This window comes from Talpa occidentalis, unplaced genomic scaffold (genome assembly GCF_014898055.3).
Source record: "Talpa occidentalis isolate TD23 unplaced genomic scaffold, MPIMG_talOcc4v2.1 talOcc4.3, whole genome shotgun sequence".
NCBI classification, from domain to species: domain Eukaryota; kingdom Metazoa; phylum Chordata; class Mammalia; order Eulipotyphla; family Talpidae; genus Talpa; species Talpa occidentalis.
Window position 1 is genome coordinate 86,492,524 of NW_023603184.1, and position 18,941 is coordinate 86,511,464.

The 18,941-nt window shown below is 35.6% G+C and overlaps 1 protein-coding gene across 2 annotated transcripts in view; it reads right to left on the reverse strand.

Annotated features, from left to right (window-relative positions):
• Positions 1-5,355: 5,355 nt before the first annotated feature.
• Positions 5,356-18,941, reverse strand: part of CACNB4 (calcium voltage-gated channel auxiliary subunit beta 4) — a 241,410-nt gene continuing 227,824 nt past the window's right edge. For both annotated transcript variants that reach the window (XM_054699723.1, XM_054699724.1), the window contains exons 13-14: positions 11,621-11,806; positions 5,356-9,176 (exon numbers count right to left, since the gene is read on the reverse strand). In XM_054699723.1, the coding sequence (XP_054555698.1) occupies positions 8,916-9,176; positions 11,621-11,806 (447 nt within the window). In that variant the 3' untranslated portion in view covers positions 5,356-8,915. The remainder of the gene's footprint in view (positions 9,177-11,620; positions 11,807-18,941) is intronic.

Sequence of the window (18,941 nt, forward strand, 5' to 3'; positions counted from 1 at the left end):
GTCCCTTCTATTTTACCTCTCTTGGCCATACACAAGTTTACCTCAAAATATAGAAAAGTCCACATGTGTAAGGCCTGGAGAGTCTATAATTCTCCTCAGTTATCTAAGCTAGAAAATGTGTATCTGTAGAACAAAGAGCATTATTGAGGACTGAAATGTGTCTCTTTCTGAATAACTGTGCAAGGAAGAGTTCTTTGATCTCTTTTGGAGCTTATGGTTTAAAAGTCAAAGTTTACAGAGACATAAAAATGGAAAGAAAATCAAAGCATTTTAATTTATAGACTATTTGCATAATAAAGTACTCTAGGCTGCTTAGGGAAAAAACGCTTGCATAACCAATTTATGTTAACTGTTATTTCCCTTGTGGGTAGTGCTTTTGGCAGCTCTAAAACATTTTGCAAACTCCCCACAAGTCTGTAAATTTACCTAATGGATATCATATCCATATTAGACAAAGTAGGGCTTCATGTTTTATAATCTATATTAAGGAAATGGTTTCCCAGATTATTTTCTAAGTGTTTCTCAAAAGACAAAAGAAGTGAATATAGCTAATTCAATCTTGTCCAAGTCTAGGATCCATTGGGTGAAATACAAATTTGGAACTACTATAGACTAACTGGGAGTATTTGTTGAGTGATATGAAGCTATTTATGAAAACAACTCCTTATGAAACTGTGTACAGACTAACTTAACCATGATTATCATACTGTGAAAATGTCATTGGAGAGTCTGTTTCTACTCTTCACAAGAAAGCAGGATGGTCTGGAATTACCCTGCTACCATTAACAAACAGAAAATTGGACAAAGTACAGAAAAGTACTTTGTTTTAAAATATTGGACAACACACAGCACAGGACAGTGATCCCTAGTAAGAGATAGAAACAAGATGCGTTTCACCTTATTTTTTACCTGGATCTTTCTGCCTGGAGGCAATTTCCAGACATCTATGGAGGGATGGAAACTGATATAGAATTTAAAATTTGTGAAGTAGAGAACTGAAAGAAGGTAGCTACACAGATAAGAACTCCAGAAACCTACATAGGTCAAGTCACTCTATTTACATAGCAGTTTGTAGGTAAGTGTGCAATATTAAACCCCATCAGGCTGACCAATCACAATTTCTGAAGAAAAAAATAAGTTTCAGGGAGCTGTAAAACAAGTAATTTCCCAGAGTTTGCAGGGGATCAGGAATCATTTGTGTTCCCTTTAGTCAGAGTGCATTCACTGAAAATAGGGGACATTCAGTAGATATCTCAGAAACCTTAGAAGGGTAGCTAATTAGCCTGAAAATAATTGCTACTCTAGACTGGTACCTAAAAAACAAACCTTGGTACTTTTGGTGCTAGTGGGCAAGGTGTGAAGTAATGTGCATACCTAAAACATTTACAATGATGTAAACCAATGTTATCTCAAACACAAATAAATTAAAAACCTCCAAGGACCAAACTGATCCACAGTTGCCTGTCAAATCGAGTTCAACATTCTTTAAAGGAATATAGGATCAAGTCATCCATGATTGATAATGTCCTGAATCCAACAGAAAAAAATTACTGGACATAAAAAGAAACAAAAATGTGATCTTCAACCAAAAAAGAAACCTCCCTACAGAAACAGATCTTGGTATAATGAAGTTAATTGCCCCAAGCTTAGAGCTAATTGTTGGTGGATGTAGGCTTTACAGCCAGATAAGGGTTAGAGCCCTCAATCTAACTACTATGTTTGTCTGTGTATTGTATGATAAGTCAGATGTTTCTCTCTCCAATCCATTTTATTAGTGGAGATGTGCTAATGGCAAGAAATGGCTTCAGACATATGGCCAAGTTGATGGAATAATTACAACTAAACTTCATTTCATCCAGTTGGGAGTTTGGGATTGTCTTGAAATGTCTTGATAGTTCAGGCAACATTACATAGTACTCTTCAATAACTGAGCTAGAATTCATTCAGTCAACGTTAACTCTACTCCAGGTATTGTTTTCTATGTTTCGGATGACTACCTAGCTTTAAAGCATTTAATATACTTATTCTTAGATAAAAGTATTAAACTTTGGTTTCCTTGTTTGTAGTTGGAACTAATAATCCATACACTGCTACTTCGCAGAGTTTTCAGATGGATTAAATGTATTAATACTTGTGAAATAAGTTGGCTATAATAAATCACTTTATAATTCCAATACAATGATGATAATCAATACAGTATACATTTCTTTTGAACTTCCTGTACACTGTAATGAGAAAAAAGTCAATCAAGCCATAGTATGGACAACTGACAGAACACATGAATTGTCAAGTGATAAGCCGTATAACCTCCATGGAATTCTTGCAGGTACAGGATACCTTTGGAAACTTCTGGTAACCACTACATTAAAGTAATCATTTAGGGGTAGCCTGTGAAAAATAAGGTTTATCTAATACATTTTTCTCTGATGTATTCAATCCTATTTACTCATGTATTTTACTTCACATGTTTTATATATTTAACTTACCAGCTCTTTCCTAATATGGTATGTTTTTTGTGATCACTCACAGCACCTAACAGAGTATTCAGGAAATAGTCATTTAATTGAGTCTGTGTTTTGTGAGTAAACACTTAGAATTTTTCTTCCTATAAGAGCTGAATGAATATATCTCTTGATTTCCAGTATTTTTTCAGTATATCTCTAGAATAATATGAAAGAGAGATATAACGCTGATTTCAGTGTTTTTTTTCATTTATTATATAAAAGAAAAAAATTAATGCAGTTGGTTTGTACACATTTAAAGTCCATAAAACAAATCCATAGAAATTAGGATACTATATGCATGCACTCTGCATTTTCTTTGTTAAATGTTTTGGGTCACAAAAATAACACCACATTTTTTTCCTTAAAGCCACTAAGCAGAGGGAGAACAGAACATGCAGCACTGTACACATTTGCATAGTATATTTTACCCAGCATGCCTTGTAGAATGCTACACATTTACCTATATAAGAAAAATAAAAAGGAGGGGTAAATTATCAAAATAGAGAACTAAAATTTAAAGAAAGGAAAAAATTACTTGACAAAGAAAATATTTTCCCCACATTATAGCTGGAGATATATCAATAGCCTGGGAAATCAACAGCCCTCAGAATAGCAGAGAAAAATGTTTTACATTAATTTGCCATATTAATTTTACTAGTACTAAGTTTGTCTGTTTTGCCCTCCCACCACCCCTCAAAAAAAATAGTTAATGGTTTTTTAAAATGGTATTCAGTGCAAAACAAATGGAAGAATCCTAAGTACTTTTGTTGTTGTTGAGACTTCTTTATCATTCTGACTCTGGGCTGTGAAAAATAGGAAATATTTCAAACATGTCCAAAATTCATAGGAGCCCTTTCAGCTCATTTGTTGTTACTTTGCAGTTTTACTGAAGGAGAATGAACAGTAAATATAGTATGTGTCTTATCACAAAATAAAGTTTAATTTGTTTTATGGAAGGGAATAAAACAAAAGAAATTACATACACAGATTGCAAGGCTATGAAGTAAATTGCTGGAAAAGTATCAAGCAGCAAGTTAAAAAGATGGAAGATGAAATAAATCTGATAAAACTTAGAACTAAATCTATATATTTTTAAAAAACACAACTGCCAAATTTAACAGTGGATTTTGCTGTAAGTTTGTGCTATAACAAATGTGCTTCTTTCTCCTCAATCTATTTTCATATAATTGGCAAAATATATATCTTTTATAATTTTGTACTGTACAATATATGTTTTTGCTACATTATTTCTCTACTGCTAATGCAGATTAGAAGTAACAACATAGATTTATTTTGGCAATAAAATGCTTTCGTCTTAATAACATCCCAGAAAATATTGTAAGGCATATGAAAAATAGTATGCAACAATATAGCATTAATGATCCTGCATCTTTAATACATCCCTTTATGCATACAGAATTCACACTGATTTCAGTTAAAAGTGTGTGAGGTGGCATGCAAGTAGGGCAAGAGTGGCCCCTACGTAAATATAGACATAGCTATTTGTTGAGAAATTTAAGTGTTCAAAACATAACCAAGAACACTTATATAAGTATTGAAAAGCCAGAGGCCAGCCACTTTTGGTTCTTAGATAGTTGTCATTTTAACTCCTTAAATTTTTCAAAGAGGGTCAGTGTATTGCCCAAACCACTCTAAATTTATTAGCAACACTTTCTACCATCTTTCTGCAAACATCTTACATACATCAAAAGAAACAAAAGGAAAGTTTCATAAGTAAATATGACTTCCCAAAACTGATTGCTATTAACTCTTATTTATATGTTTTTCAAAGTAAGTGGGAGTTACAGCCCTTAGTCGAGATTATCTGAGGAAATACTTTCTACTCTTGTCATAATGTCCCCCAATTACATGAAGCATCTAGGATTAAATCATCCATAAGTAGATAGAGATAGTTGCTTATGAGGATGTATTTCATTTTAAAAAGTTCACATTTTAATAAAAGAAGAAAACTTTAAAAAGCAATTTTTGAATATTGTAGCTCTGTCTGCCCGTACAAATCAATTTTACTATTTTGACTAACTTGACTGCTTAAGTCAACAACAAAAACAATCCTTATCAGTCTGACTATTGTATTGACTGATTTGATCATGACTATAATTTAAAAGAGTACTATTCTCTGCCTTATAGAGATAGCTTGAATAAGAAACTTAGTAACAGTTACAGGAGTAACAGTATTCAAAGGTCTAAGGGACTAATGAAATAAATTTTATTACATAATTTCCTATACTGTTTTCATTCACATAGTCATTCAAAGATGAGATTTCTATCCTTAAAAAGAAAAGAAAAGAAAACATGCAACATTGTCATGAAAGACAAAAGCAGAAAAATAGAAGAAGGGGTACATTAGCATTTATTTGAAACTTTATATGAAGTTTGTTTCAGTGACATGGAAGTCCAAGATAATGCATTTCTTCACCCAGCAAGTGGCTAGTGTCCATTGAAGACAATAGGATCAACAAAAGTTGGATTTGCAACCAGCTGCACTTAAACATCATGTCTCTGGATCTTCTCTCTTTTAGACTTAGAGCTAGATATTAGAAAAAGTTATACACAAAGGCAATTCCCTTGTAGTTTGTTTTGTTCCGTATGATGACCGATTTATTAACCTTGTCTCCTGATAAATTGAACCAATTTAAAGAAAGCTTCACTGTAACATGAAAGAAATGAAAGGGTGACAAAAAGCACTTTGGAAACAGTTTAAAATCTAAAGGGAAGTTATATTTTAGCAATTTATGCATTTTACTTTGCAGCAAGGTTAGCAGTTATAATAATAAATTTTATCATTACTTACTGAGAAGCGCTTTTCTCCTTAAAGACAGAGAGTCTTCTCGAGAGAAGAGGTAGTACAGATTAATATATAGGGCAATTTTTATAATGGCATTATGTTTATTTTTTAGCAAATATCAAAATAAAATGTATAACTAAGAAATACACTAGCATGCAAATCAAGGTTGCCAAGAAACATTCTTAACTGACATTCTGGGTCTCAACAACATTTTATGATATGTTCATTCAAAGAGTTTAAAATTGCAAACCATCTGTTGGCATAATTTCTTCCTCTCCCTCCTTTTCACTGCCCTAGCTTCCTATTATGAATTTTTTAAGGCCCCCACACAAAAGACAAGTTCAAGTATGCAGGTATGAAAAGAGGTTAACATTCCAAAAATACATTTTGCAAACAACAGCAATAATAATTAAAGTAATCAACAAATTATCTAAAGGGAACAAATAATGTTCTCAGAATGTTTTATATTTAAAAAATTCATTTCATTAAGTACTAAGTGCAATGTTATCACATAATTAAGACTCTCTTATTAGGAAAGACTACCAGTCTAAATCGTTAATTTCAATTTTCTTTCCAATAGAACTGTATAAAGATAAGAGAATCATTAGTCATTTATAAACATTTCTAAGTGTTGCTTTAAGTATTGGAGTAAACAAGGTAACACTGTAGATTATAATATTGGAGTCACATTATAGCCTTGAGAATTAACATCAAGATTGACAAATTGCATTCCTTTTTTCCCAGGACATTTCTACATTGTCACATGAGTCTATACTGTTACATGTTTGCTGACAGAAATGACAGGATATGTAATTTACTATTCTGGAATTACATATACTGAAATGACAAAATACATGGTTTATACTACAAAACGGCTTCAAAACATTATAAGACTTGTTTCCCCTGCTTATCATTTGCTATTTTTAAATGAAATCAGTTCAAAACAAAGTATTTGTGGAACATGTATTTTTTTAAAGGTGCTCGATGTGCTTGGCAAAAATAAAATTTTCATTTACTATATATCTGTATTTTAGTATCATTTACACAATAACCTCTAAGGCCTAAGAAAAGGAAAATGCATATCTCATCCATTTGGAGAAGACAAACTTATTAAAAAAGAAGGAGAAAGACTGTACCAAATCAAAGCAAAGTTTTAAATATACCCATCAAGAAAATATACATTATACCCTTTCAAAGACTGTTAGCTTCTGAATAAGAATGCAAAGCAAAACAGGTTTGGACACATGATGGTAAAAGACAGATTGGTTTTGTGCACAGATGGACCTCTTTCTTTATGGGCATGACATGGAAGACTTTGAAACAAGGCTTTGAGAGGCCTTTAAAAATAACTTTCCAAGCTGAAAGAAAATGGTAATCTTGCCCACTAGGAAATATATGTTAGTGCTGTTACAGCTACCTGCCATAAAATGTAAATATCTTAAAGTAGTTAAATGACCAGATTGCTAATGCTACTACAAAAAAAGCTGAACAGCTGTCTAGTCTAAATTTATACACCTTGGTGCACTCTTTGCAATTAAATACTTTAACACGCACAAACAAGAAACCCGTAAAGCATATAGAAAAATGTTTTGGCTAATGTTTTCTCTCTCATGCAAATATGTGCTGTACATGTAATAAAAATGTTTTTGTTTGCTGGAAAATGCTCTTCTGTGCTCTAACAAAGTATTCAGTAATGGCAGGTTATATGTTTATTAAAGTGCTTAATGGATACAGTTCTTTAAATGCCTTAACTGAAAGTTCTATAAGCTTCACTACATGACAAAAGAACCTCACAAGCCAGTATCACGTTAACTTTTAGAATTTACTGAGCCCACATTTTTCAGTTGAATCAAATATTTGCGGTAACTTATATAACTATAGGCATCCTCATTATCAGCTAAACAAGTTCATAATGAAGAAAATGAATACAAGGGGAGGTATGTATGGTTCAAGATATGTATGACTAATCAAGAATATGGAACTTATTTTTATGGTCAGGAAAATTATTTAATGGATGCATGCTTTGAGAGCTTAAATATTGAAAGCATGTGGGAAAAATAAGATAACAGAAGTTGAATTATTGTTGTTTTCCCAAAAAAGATTTTATGACATGTACCAGTAGAAATTTTATGCTGGGCTTTTTGGGGCTTTAGGAAAATGCACACATTGTGGACTTTTAGAAACAAGAAACTTTTCCTAAAGATAGTTGTGTATTGTATAAAGGGGTCAGTTTCAATAATTTTTTGGATCATATTGATTCTAAGACTTCCTTGATATTATAATGCATAAAGTCACTCATTCCATAAGAATAGTCCCTGGAAAAAAGCTGGGAAGTTGTAATAGGAGAAGAGAAGTGTTCATTAAAAATAAGGCAGCTCAATCTCCAAATTCTTCATAATACTTTATAATAGAAATGCTATAATTTTAGTGATCAAATATATTCTGAGCCTACGAGTTTATTTTTTATTGCAAACTATTTAACTCATCATTTTTAATTAATCATTGTGTATGAACACAGTTTTCAATATCAAAATTGAATGTGTCCATGTAAACTGAAAAGCCTTAGCAAAATTATAAAGATTTGGTGAAAAGCTAGAACATTCAGATATTCAAAGACAAAGACTGAGTGGAACAATGGGAAGTATTCAATTGTGCTGATGTTTAGCTTTGAAATCAAGAGGCTCTATGTCCATTTTTTTACTGTCTGATTTCAGATTCCTGGATGTATGTAGTTGTGCTCAGATTGATTAAAGGGGAAACAACACCCCATTTTCCATTTCACATAACCATCTAAAGAGACGCGATTGGGCTTCTCTTTATTATTCTTTCTCACCGCTAAAGACATTTTAAGTTTTTTTTTTTGCTAACTTCAAACAAGTTAACAGTAGTGACTAAACAAAAAGCAAAACACTTTGAATACAACAGCTTTGCCAGGGGAAAAATAAAAATATTAAAATCTGAGAAGACTATAATTTCTGCATTAATTTGATTTTTTTTGGCACTATCAATACATTTGGTAAGTTTGAAAAGCCATTCTGGCAACATTAACACATATTAAAATGTTTACATTCCAACTTTAAGTGTAAATTTAGCTTCCAGCAAATAAATACCACAGCTGGTTTTGGCTCCTATTGGCATTTTGATTTTCTTATTACTTAGATTTTTTTTCAGATTTTTTAATTGATTGATTGCAACATGCTCAAGTAGACTTTCTAGTCAATTCACCCAAATTCCAACAGGAATTGGTTTATAAATTGGTTCCAACTGGAACTGGTCATTTGGAATTTCCAGCATGGGAAATTATTTTATATGTGCCTTGATAAGTACCCTAAATTACAAATTGACGTCTAAATCTAATGAAGAAAACAAAAGGTACTGTTATGTAAATGTTGCACTTAAAAATATCTATATGATTGGGCATCTAATATCCATCTAGACTGAAGGGCATAATGTACATTTTTTTGCCCCTTACTTAGCATCATATGACATCAGCCCATAAGCACAATAAATACTGTGCTGTACTTGCCAAGTTAAGATGATTGGTTTATCCTAGCAGTGCTATGGCAATTGTCAACAGATGAATTTTTGTAGTTGTTTCTGCAGACTCAAAGCCTATGTCGGGAGTCATGGCTATATCCCCCAGGCGATCCTCTGTTCCTATGGGGTTTGTAAGTGTCCTGGTAAGAGTCAGGATAATCTTCTTCCACAAGAGGGTAATGATCTCGGCTATGCTGAGAACTGGAAGACAAGCGGTTCCTACTCTTCCGAGCCCTTTCGTTGTGATAATTTTCATCAGAGGTCATTAGACTTCGTCTTTCAATTGGAGAGTTCTCTGTGGAGTGGTTGCTGTGCCTCACACGCTGACTCTAAAAATACCATAGTTCATTAATTAAATAACGTCAGCTTCAATCACTTAGAACAGACAAATGTTTGTACAATGCTAGGATCTGCACAATAAGATGTTAGATATCTCACTCAAAAAGCATTTTGATACATAAATAGCCAGCTCAAAATATCTGGTCTTATTTATTCAGGGCATAACTTACGAAGATGCCTAAGTATAGATGGTTAATGAATTAAATTACATAATTAAACAGGCTGCCTATTAAAAATATAGAATTGAAAGTTAACTACTGAATGGAACTTAATATATTTGGGAAGACCTAATAATTCCACTTCCATTGCAAAAATGAGGATTATTTTGCTTTTGGGAAATAAGTTAAAGTTCAGCATAGCATCTATGCTATGATGCTTCTCTTACACTGATAAAATCTTTTCCCTTCTAAAGTCACACACTTCACCTTTATTTAGCTGAATATTTCTTATACCTTTAAAAATATTTTTAATGAAATTATAATTTTTGCTGCCAATAAAATAATGTGTTTCTTTTGCATCCTACATAAACCTAAGACTTTTAGCAACCTAACTTTAAAAGTATAGTGGATAATTATGGAGCCAACTGAAACAGTGGCAAATCTTGCTTTCTCAACTGAAATATTTTGCAAGAATAATCTTCCAATATAAACTAAATTCTTCCAACACCATTAACTGAAATTAATATCTTCATATACTTTTTGATATTTCAGATAATGTTACTTGATATTTTTCTTCAAATCATTGGAAATATGTATCATAGTTGTGTCTACCTGCTTAGGTAGATCACTTCTGTTAAGAAACAAAATCCTGATGAATCCAAGGACCCTGATGCATTAACTTAAATTCACACAGAAGGAAACTCATTCAACTGTCACAGCCTGTACTTTTAACCACAGTCAAGAGTCTAATAAGTAAGTGCCTGTGGTTATTTGGAAAACTAGGCCATAGGATAAAGGATACCACATTAACTCATCTGTGAAACTGGGAGAACCACTCTAGAAGAGTGTCTTAGAGATGATGAGTTGAGAGGGTGATATTCATAAACAAAGTGGTACATTTCATGTTTACATATGTTAGAGAAGCATATTGCTTCATGCATCTGTTTCTCATGCTACAGGTACAATTCAGAGCTATCCAAACGAGTGAGTGGAGCCACACTGGAGCAGTGAAATACACATACACGCAGTGAAATAAGGCAAAAAAATAGTCCTGTTGCATACATATGTATTGTATTTTACAATAGCACATTTCCCATATTCATTTCTAGCTTCAACAGCTATTCATTTATATGGCCATTTTTCTGCTTAGAAAGATGCAATTTTGTAGTAGGGTAATACAGTTATAATAGCATTTCCAAGAGTGCCATTTATCTCAGAGTTAACTCTACATGATCTACAATTATGAGGAGCATTATAGCCCATTAAAACAAAACTAGTCATGATACAAGATGGTTCAATTGACTACATGTTCCTTAGACAGCTGGGGGTTTGGCTATGTTCCAGCAGCTGCATGATAAACAGCAAATAATGATTGATTTAGAAAGGCAAGATTCACTTTGTATCATAATGCTTCTGACTCCCCACATTTGGCTCTGAGCCCAGCAATGGAAGAGCAAAGGAGAGAACCTAGTTATATTGTAGTACCTGCCATAGCCATGGACCAAGATGAACTCCTACATATCCCCAAGAAAACTCAGGGATCTGTTGCTGTTTCCAAACACAGCATCTCTGCTCATGTTCATGTTCTGTACTGAACAAGGTAGGAAGGCAAGCCCAGCAGCTGTGGGGCAGGATTGGTTAAAAGATCTGTGTGTCGGGGCCTCCCCTGGTGGCGCAGCAGTTGAGCGCTGGGCTGCGAAGCTGCCCACAGCCTCTGCAGCGCCTGTTCAATGCCCGGCCACAGGCGACTGTCCCACAGGTGACAGACCTCTTCTGCCACGCCCGCTGCTCCCCTCAGCAGTGTATTTCATCGGACTACCTGTTCTGTTCCCCGCTCTGGCTCTGGTGAATTCTCTCACCCTCCCGCGCTTCTGACTGTACCCAGTGCTTGTATAAATAAATAAATAAATCTTAAAAAAAAAATCTGTGTGTCTCAAAATATTATATTTAACTAATCATGGTACATGGCATTGCCAACATTGTATAATTCTTAAGAAGTGACTTGTAAAAGCAATGTATAATGCAAGGAGTAATGTAAATAAAAGCCATTATAAATTAACACAGAGTAAAACTCTAAGGAAAGGTTACTGTCCGGGTAACTTCATCCAAGATAGATCATGATGAAGTAACATTTTAGTTTTTTGTTTTTTTTTAATATATAAGGCCCACACATGGTTCTTTCTTCAGATTAAGAAGAATCCCAGTTCCCATCTTAATCAAGTTCCTTACAAAATCTTAAATGTTAAGACTGTAAAAACACAAGTGAAGAGTGATACCTGTAACCCAGAAATTGCTGTGGGGTATGGTGAAAGTGCTGTTGAGCCCAAATTCCTTCCGAGCAGCGGGGTCATTGGGGTGCTGCTGGTGGTATGGGTAGCACGCCAGTATGCCTCAAGGTACTCTCCTAGATGTTCACATGCATCCTCCAGCTGATTTTCATCCAATATGACATCAAACATTTCCTGCAGATGACAAGACAAATTCCTTTCATTTATACTTTAGGTTTTAGGCAATGAAACCTAAAATTCCACTTAGTGCAGATAATAGTGTTTCAAATATCTAGTCACTAAAAACAAATTGATGGTCTATACATGCAATTTCTAAAGTTAAAGGCAAGTGAAGACTTGCACAGTTACCCATGTGCTAATGTGAACATTGATATAGAAAATGGCAGACTCATTAAATATCTGGATCTTTCATTGCTAAGAAGAAAAAGACAAGATAAATATAAAAATGTTTTAAGTAGAATATTGTGAAAACAGAGATGTATGCTATGGAGCTGAATGAGACTTTAGAATGTGAGAGAAAACAAAACAATGGCACTGAAATATTCTAGAACAGTCCAGAATATTCTAAAAATATTTTGGGCAATGACCATATCATTGGAATAAACACTTCATCCTCTAAAGTAACAATTATAAAGGAATAATACTCGGAATGCTTGTGATGATGGTTTATATCTTTGTTTTTGTTTTTGTGGGACCCTCGCTGATGGCCGGGGATCAAACTGGCGCTGCAGAGGCTGCGGGCAGCCTCGCAACCAGCGCTCAACCGCTGCGCCACTAGGGGAGGCCCAAGATGGTTTATATCTTATAAATATGTCTTGGGCCTCCACGGGTGGCGCAGGGGCTGAGCGCTGGGCTGCAAAGCTGTCCACAGCCTCTGCAGCGCCGCCAGTTCGCTCCCCGGCCACTGGCGAGGGTCCCACATGGCGCGCAGACCTGTCCTGCCACCCGCTACTTCCCCAAGCAGTGTATTTCGGTCCTTCTGCCTGTTCTGCTTCCCGCTCTGGCTCTGGTGAATTCTCTCACCTCCTGTCCTTTTGACTGTACCCAGTGCTTGTATAAATAAATAAATAAATAAATCTTCAAAAAAAATATGTCTTATGATGAAACAATACAGGAAGGAGGTTTAGTGTTAATACTAGAAAAGCACATTACAGTGATTTCTGCTACCAGAAAATTGTTATGTGAAATAGTGAAAGAAGAACAAAAGTCATGTTTCTATAAGGATGTTGTCCAATATCTGCTGAATAATCAGGAAGTGTTCTTTCCTCCTCAAAGGAAGGGGTGGCTCCTCTGTCACTGCAGTGTGGATGGGAACAGACAGGACATATCCCTCCAGTGCTCTGGAGGGACACTCAGAAAACCACAGAAGCTCAAAAGAAAAAAGTCATTCCCTAGGTATAGCACACTTCTAACTTTCAACAGCTGGATCCTTACCTTCCCTCTTCATCAACCCCACCACCACATACCTATTTTAGGAGCTCTTTATACCAAAATAAGAACCTCCCAGTATGATACTGTGGCTGGATGATTGGTTAAGCAACTGGATGACTCTGAGTTTGTGGTGGGTCAGCTGATTCATTGTCATCAGTGTGAAGATTCCTTGAAGCAGAAGTCACCATGGAAACCATCTCTCCCCCAATACTTACCATTTGAATCTTTTCATCACATTGTTCTTAAATAAATAGTTTGACCCTAATTTGTAAAACTAGTTTGAAAGTCCTTGGAGCCATGAGAAATGTTCAGCAAATAGGAAACGAATAGGATGATTTCAATTAAATTAACTGGTGTTAGAGAAGATTCAGCCAGTTCAAATCATGCAGAAACCTACCCTTCACAAAATATTTATTAGATTTCAGATAACTTTTTGCATATTTTATTTATTCATAAAATATTTACTTAGTACCTGTTTTGTGCTATGTAATGTGGGCACACAATGCCAAAAGAACACACATCAGCCCTATGCTCACAAAGCATACTATCTGCTGGCAAACACAAGCATTAAAAATCCATAAAAACATGTCACTCTGGGAATTTAATTTAGGACAATAAAGACATTTAATTTAGGACATAAACACTAAGTTAATGTTCAGAGCTGCAGCTTAGCAATCTAGATTTAGAAGAAGGTCCAGAGAGACACATGAAAGTTGAACTTAGGAGGGGAATTTATAAGTAAGCCAAAGAATTCTATTCGTAGAAGAAGGAGAATAAAACAGATAAAGAAGCAGAGATGCAATGGGAGAGAGATTAGGAAAACATCTAGTTCCTGCAGTTGCTGCCAACATATATTCTTGCAATAAATCCCCTTTTCTACTGAAGTAACTCAAGAGGGTTTCAGTCTCTTACAATCAAAAGCCACCTTCCCTCAGTAATGTAAACTTTCAACAGTTATAGAGTCCAAGAATTGCCCATAATGCTCTGATATAAACATCACAATGCTAACAGTCCCACTGCAAAGAGTGCCATAGACTCAGAGAGAAGTCACAGGAAGAAGAAAAGGGAAACTGGAGAAAGCAAAGGACCACTGTCAGGCACCCCAGGCTAAAACTTCAGAAATCCTTAACTGTGAGTTGGAGTCTGCTGTTTCATTTTATTTATGTTGACTGTATAATTCAACTATATAAGCCTCATTCTATAATGGAGTTTCAACAGAGTATTGTCTCAACAAATCATTCTCCTGCTTTAATAAAGTCCCAAGTCAAAGAAGCCTTCAGGGACACCTGGATCCAGGTTCTTGACTATCCCAGCCAGGATTTTGAAGCCAAGAGAGCAAAAAACCAGCTCAGTATTGCCCATTGCAGAATGCTATTTGAATCTGGTTTATATTTCTTGGTTGTGCCACATGTTACATTGTCACTACTATAGATATAATTAAAGATACATAAGCCCCCTCCCTGGTGGCGCAAGGGATCAAGCACAGCACCATGAAGCTATCTGCAGCCTCTGCAGCACCAGTTTGATGCCTGCCCAGGGAGCTGACCTACATGGCACAGCAGACCTCTTCCGTCTCACCCACTGCTGCCCTCAGCAGTGTATTTCAATGGGTCCGCCTGTTCCATCCGCCGCTCTGTCTCTGGTGAATCCTCTCACCACCCCCTACCTCTGGCCTGTACCCCAGTTCTTGTATGCATAAATAAATAAATCTTTAAGAAAAAAGACACTTAACTATAAGTAATTTTAATAAAGTACTTCTTTTTGCCAAAGGATAAAATTTGTATATTTCAGCACATAGCTGTTTGCTTAAGCCTCAATCACTTCTGGGAAAATATGCTTTCGCACTGCTAAAAAGACGCTATATGATGGAAGAAGATTTGAAACTGATTTTAGGCTTTCAAAAACACAGAGAAAAGCAAATTTCCATTTCTGAATGAATACTGACATATGCAGCTTATTTTCAACAAAGAAGAATTTCACAGTCTGTATATCTGTGACAATTACTGTTTAGAAATAACACAGCTGATTAGACCAGAGTGTTGGAACATGAGTATAAGGGATAAAATCTTAATTAATTATACATGAAATTCAAGGGAAGTAACCTTGAATTATGAATTATGCAAACCAACTTTGCCAATTTTTCATAATTTTAAAGGTCCAAGTCTAGTTAGGGCCTTACTGATAATAGAGTGATCTCCATTGTGGGATATGGATTCAGGGAGTGATCTCATCAGCCAAGGAAGGTGTGGGTAATAGGACAGTCATAAGCAGCAAACAACCATGCCCTCAGTGATACCATGACCCTGGTGATGACTATAGGAGATAAAGCTGTTTTCAAAGCGCTGCCACAGGGAATGAGTCTGACACTCTTTTGCCAGAGGTGGGCAGAGATAATGTGGCTGCTGAGGCAAATAAGCAGTGAACAGAGATATAAAAACAAACCATCAGAAAACCAGGCACAGTAGGCCCTTTTTCTGGATGAGCTCTTTCAGGAAAATTAAAAATGAAAACATTGTAAACAGCAGCAGTGAAAAAGAAACCTCTAGCTTATCTAGTGGTCCAGTTAACTAAAATGACAGAGAAGGAAAACGGAGAATTTTGAATAAATAAATACTTGAATAAAATGGAAATGAAGACCTGAAATACCTTTTGAAAAAATTGTAGGTAATTAATGATATGTCTGGTTTTCTATTCACAGAGTGTCACATACTTTCCCAGGGAAGCCACCTGAATTAGGGCAGTCAGACATCCCAGTCTGCCTAGGATTAAGTGTTTTCAGGTACTTTTCAGGTAATTAATGATATGTCTGGTTTTCTATTCACAGAGTGTCACATACTTTCCCAGGGAAGCCACCTGAATTAGGGCAGTCAGACATCCCAGTCTGCCTAGGATTAAGTGTTTTCAGGTACTTTAGATCATTGGTACTAAAATTTGGAAAAATCTGGAGAAAACTGTAATGGTCAATCACATTGGTTTCTATATAATAGAAAGTCTTTTTCAGTTCCTAAATTGAAGATTGGACTGCCGCGGACCAGCACAGTGGTAGACTTGCAGGACTTCTTTTACATCGCTTTGGGAGGGAAGATATAGAGAGGGAGTGGGCAAGTTCTTCTCTCTCACTGCAAAGTAGATACTTTATAGCAAACATATATTTTCTAATGTGTTTTATCTAGGAAGTTATTATTTAACTTTTTAAAATAAAGTTTATAAAATAGATTAATTTTGCAACTTAATTTTACTTTTTTAAAAAAGTTTTTGCATTAATAATTGGTAACTAACCAAATGAGCCAATATATGCAAGCTTTCCCCTGGTATATGCATTGCTTGGCATTTATTTGTTGTGTATAAATAAGACGTCATACAGGGCATCTACTTCCAGATTGGGAAAAAAAATAATAGGAGTTACATACTTTTATTTTTTTGCTATTGCAATGCAGAGACCCTGAAACTGTCACCATTTAAAAAAAAAGTGGCCATCACTATTTAAAATAAAATGCTAAAAAGGTAAAATAAATGACTGCATAGCAAAATATGTAATAATAATGATAAACAGTGTTACTTTCAATCAAAACTGCACTTTTTTATACTATTCAAATTTTTGAAGTCCTAAGTACTTAACTCACTAGTCAATGAGTGACAGGAAACCAGACTCTAAATTAAAGGGCTTTTAAAAGATCTAGGAGGTCTTATAGGAATAAAGGATAGTCAGGAAAGATTACAATATTACTGGCTCAAGCAGTTAGTCCCAGGCATGGTTTCCATGTTTGCAAGCTAAACAGAAAAGACAATTAGAATTCTTGCCACTAACTGGTGGCAAAGCATAAAGACAAGTAAATAGTTCCTTTCTCTTGATAATCTGACATTCTATGTGAACCCAAACACACTTTCCTCACCATACCCTTCCATCCTGTCCATTCTTATTCAAAGATTATAACATTTACCAGTGCTGTTGTTTGCAGAAAAGGCTCCCATTGCTATAGTTTGGTCAAATTAACCCAGAGCTTTAAATCATAACATTAATGGGAGCGAGCTACTCTGTATATCCAAGTTGGGAAGCAGAAAGCCCTGTAACAAGAATATATCTCCTTTGGACTGAGAGAAACTAGATCCTATGTGGCCTTGTTTCATGAAGGAATCATCTGAGATCAGTTACTCTCTTTTTCAAAAGCAGTATTATGAATTAGACTGTGAACATACAGAGGCTCTGTAATAATAGATGTACCAATGGGGTTAGTACTTGAAATAGATGGGTGCATCCACGTGATTCTAAATAATTTAAATAAAATTACTAGAAAAGAGCAGTGGAAAATTACTGCTGTGATAGCAATACCATCAAGGATACTGGGCACTACCATTCAATTCAGAGCGCTTGTGTTTAATAGAATAAATCAGAGTCCATTCAGCAATGGGAAAGAAAGGGTGATAGAAGAAAATGACTATGGTTACTGTAATGTTAGAGGATTGCTAGACTGGAGGATGACTTCCCCTCTAGAGAGAGAGCGATCAATGTGATTTTATAGGCACCAAAATTACACAGCTCAAAGAACCACAGGGCCAGCTTTTGGTAACACAAGCCAGCTTGTAACTAAGTAGGATCAAAGGATTACATTTCAGTTATAAATTCAATTGTCTGCCTATCTGCTTTTCTCACCATGCAGTATATAGCTCTTATTACCATAGGACTGGGATAATACGAACTTTGGCCTTCTTAAAATGTACTGTTTTCAACTTCTCCAAAGGAAAAGGATACCAATATCTGGTAGAAGCAAAATGAAATCTAAAACTAAAGTGTAGAGATCGATATTCCAAATAAAAATTCAGGCTGATGGCATTAAAAAATAAATAAATAAATGAGATAGTCTAGTCCCCTAGGCCCTTTTCTGTCTCTAAACCACCTTTTCTTCAGTGAGTGCAGCGTGGGCAATGAGAGAAGAGTATGGTCATTTCCCACCCCTTCCCCATCACAAGCACCCCCCCACCCCTTCCCCTGGTTCCAGAACCAAACTATTCAGTAGCCCATTCTCCCAGCTCATCTTTCTGTCTGGGGCACATTTAAAAATGCCCACAAATTCTGTGACAGTTCCCGCATAAAAAAGGAGAGTCTCTGTTCCCTATCCTGGAATTGGGGCAGCCTCTGTGACTCCTCAAACTAGCAGAATGTGTGGAAGTGACACTGTGCCAGTATCTAAGCTGACCAGATTGTAATACTTGCTCTTTGAGAGTTGGGAACTGCTGTGTCAGAAGCGTGTATCCCTATTGGAGAGATCACAGGCAAAGGCCCTGTGAGAGGAGCCATCCCTGCTTAAGGGACCAGGTTACTTGCCAGCAGATTGTTACCAAATGGCTACTGTTGAAGTCACTAAGTTTTAGGATAGTTTACTGTGCAATGATAAATAACCAGAACATTGTCCTAGCACAAAGGTGGCAACTTTAGTAGACTTGCTACTTCAGGCCTGCCTCCTGTTCCTATCAGTAAAGTTAGATGGAAACACTCCCGTTCATTTACATACTGCCTAAGGCTACTTTTCTGTTATAAAAAGTTGAACATTTTGTGCAGACAGCCATATGGCTCACAGTAAAACATTTACTGTCTGACCCTCTACAAAAAAGGTTTGCTGACCCCTTTCTTTGAGGAAGACTTATCCAATAAACCCATGATTCTCTCTCCAGAAAATTATATAATTATTCTGTTGCCATTCACCATTTAAAATCTTGCTATTCTAGGAGAACTTTGGACAGCCAGTTCACCTTTCCTGGTCTCGGTTACTTCATTTGTAAAATGAGGAGGTTAGGCTGATCAGTCTTTCCCTAGAAATGTTCCATGAAATGCTAGATCTATAAGGTGCTTTGTGGAAAAATGGTTTTACAGCTAAACGTT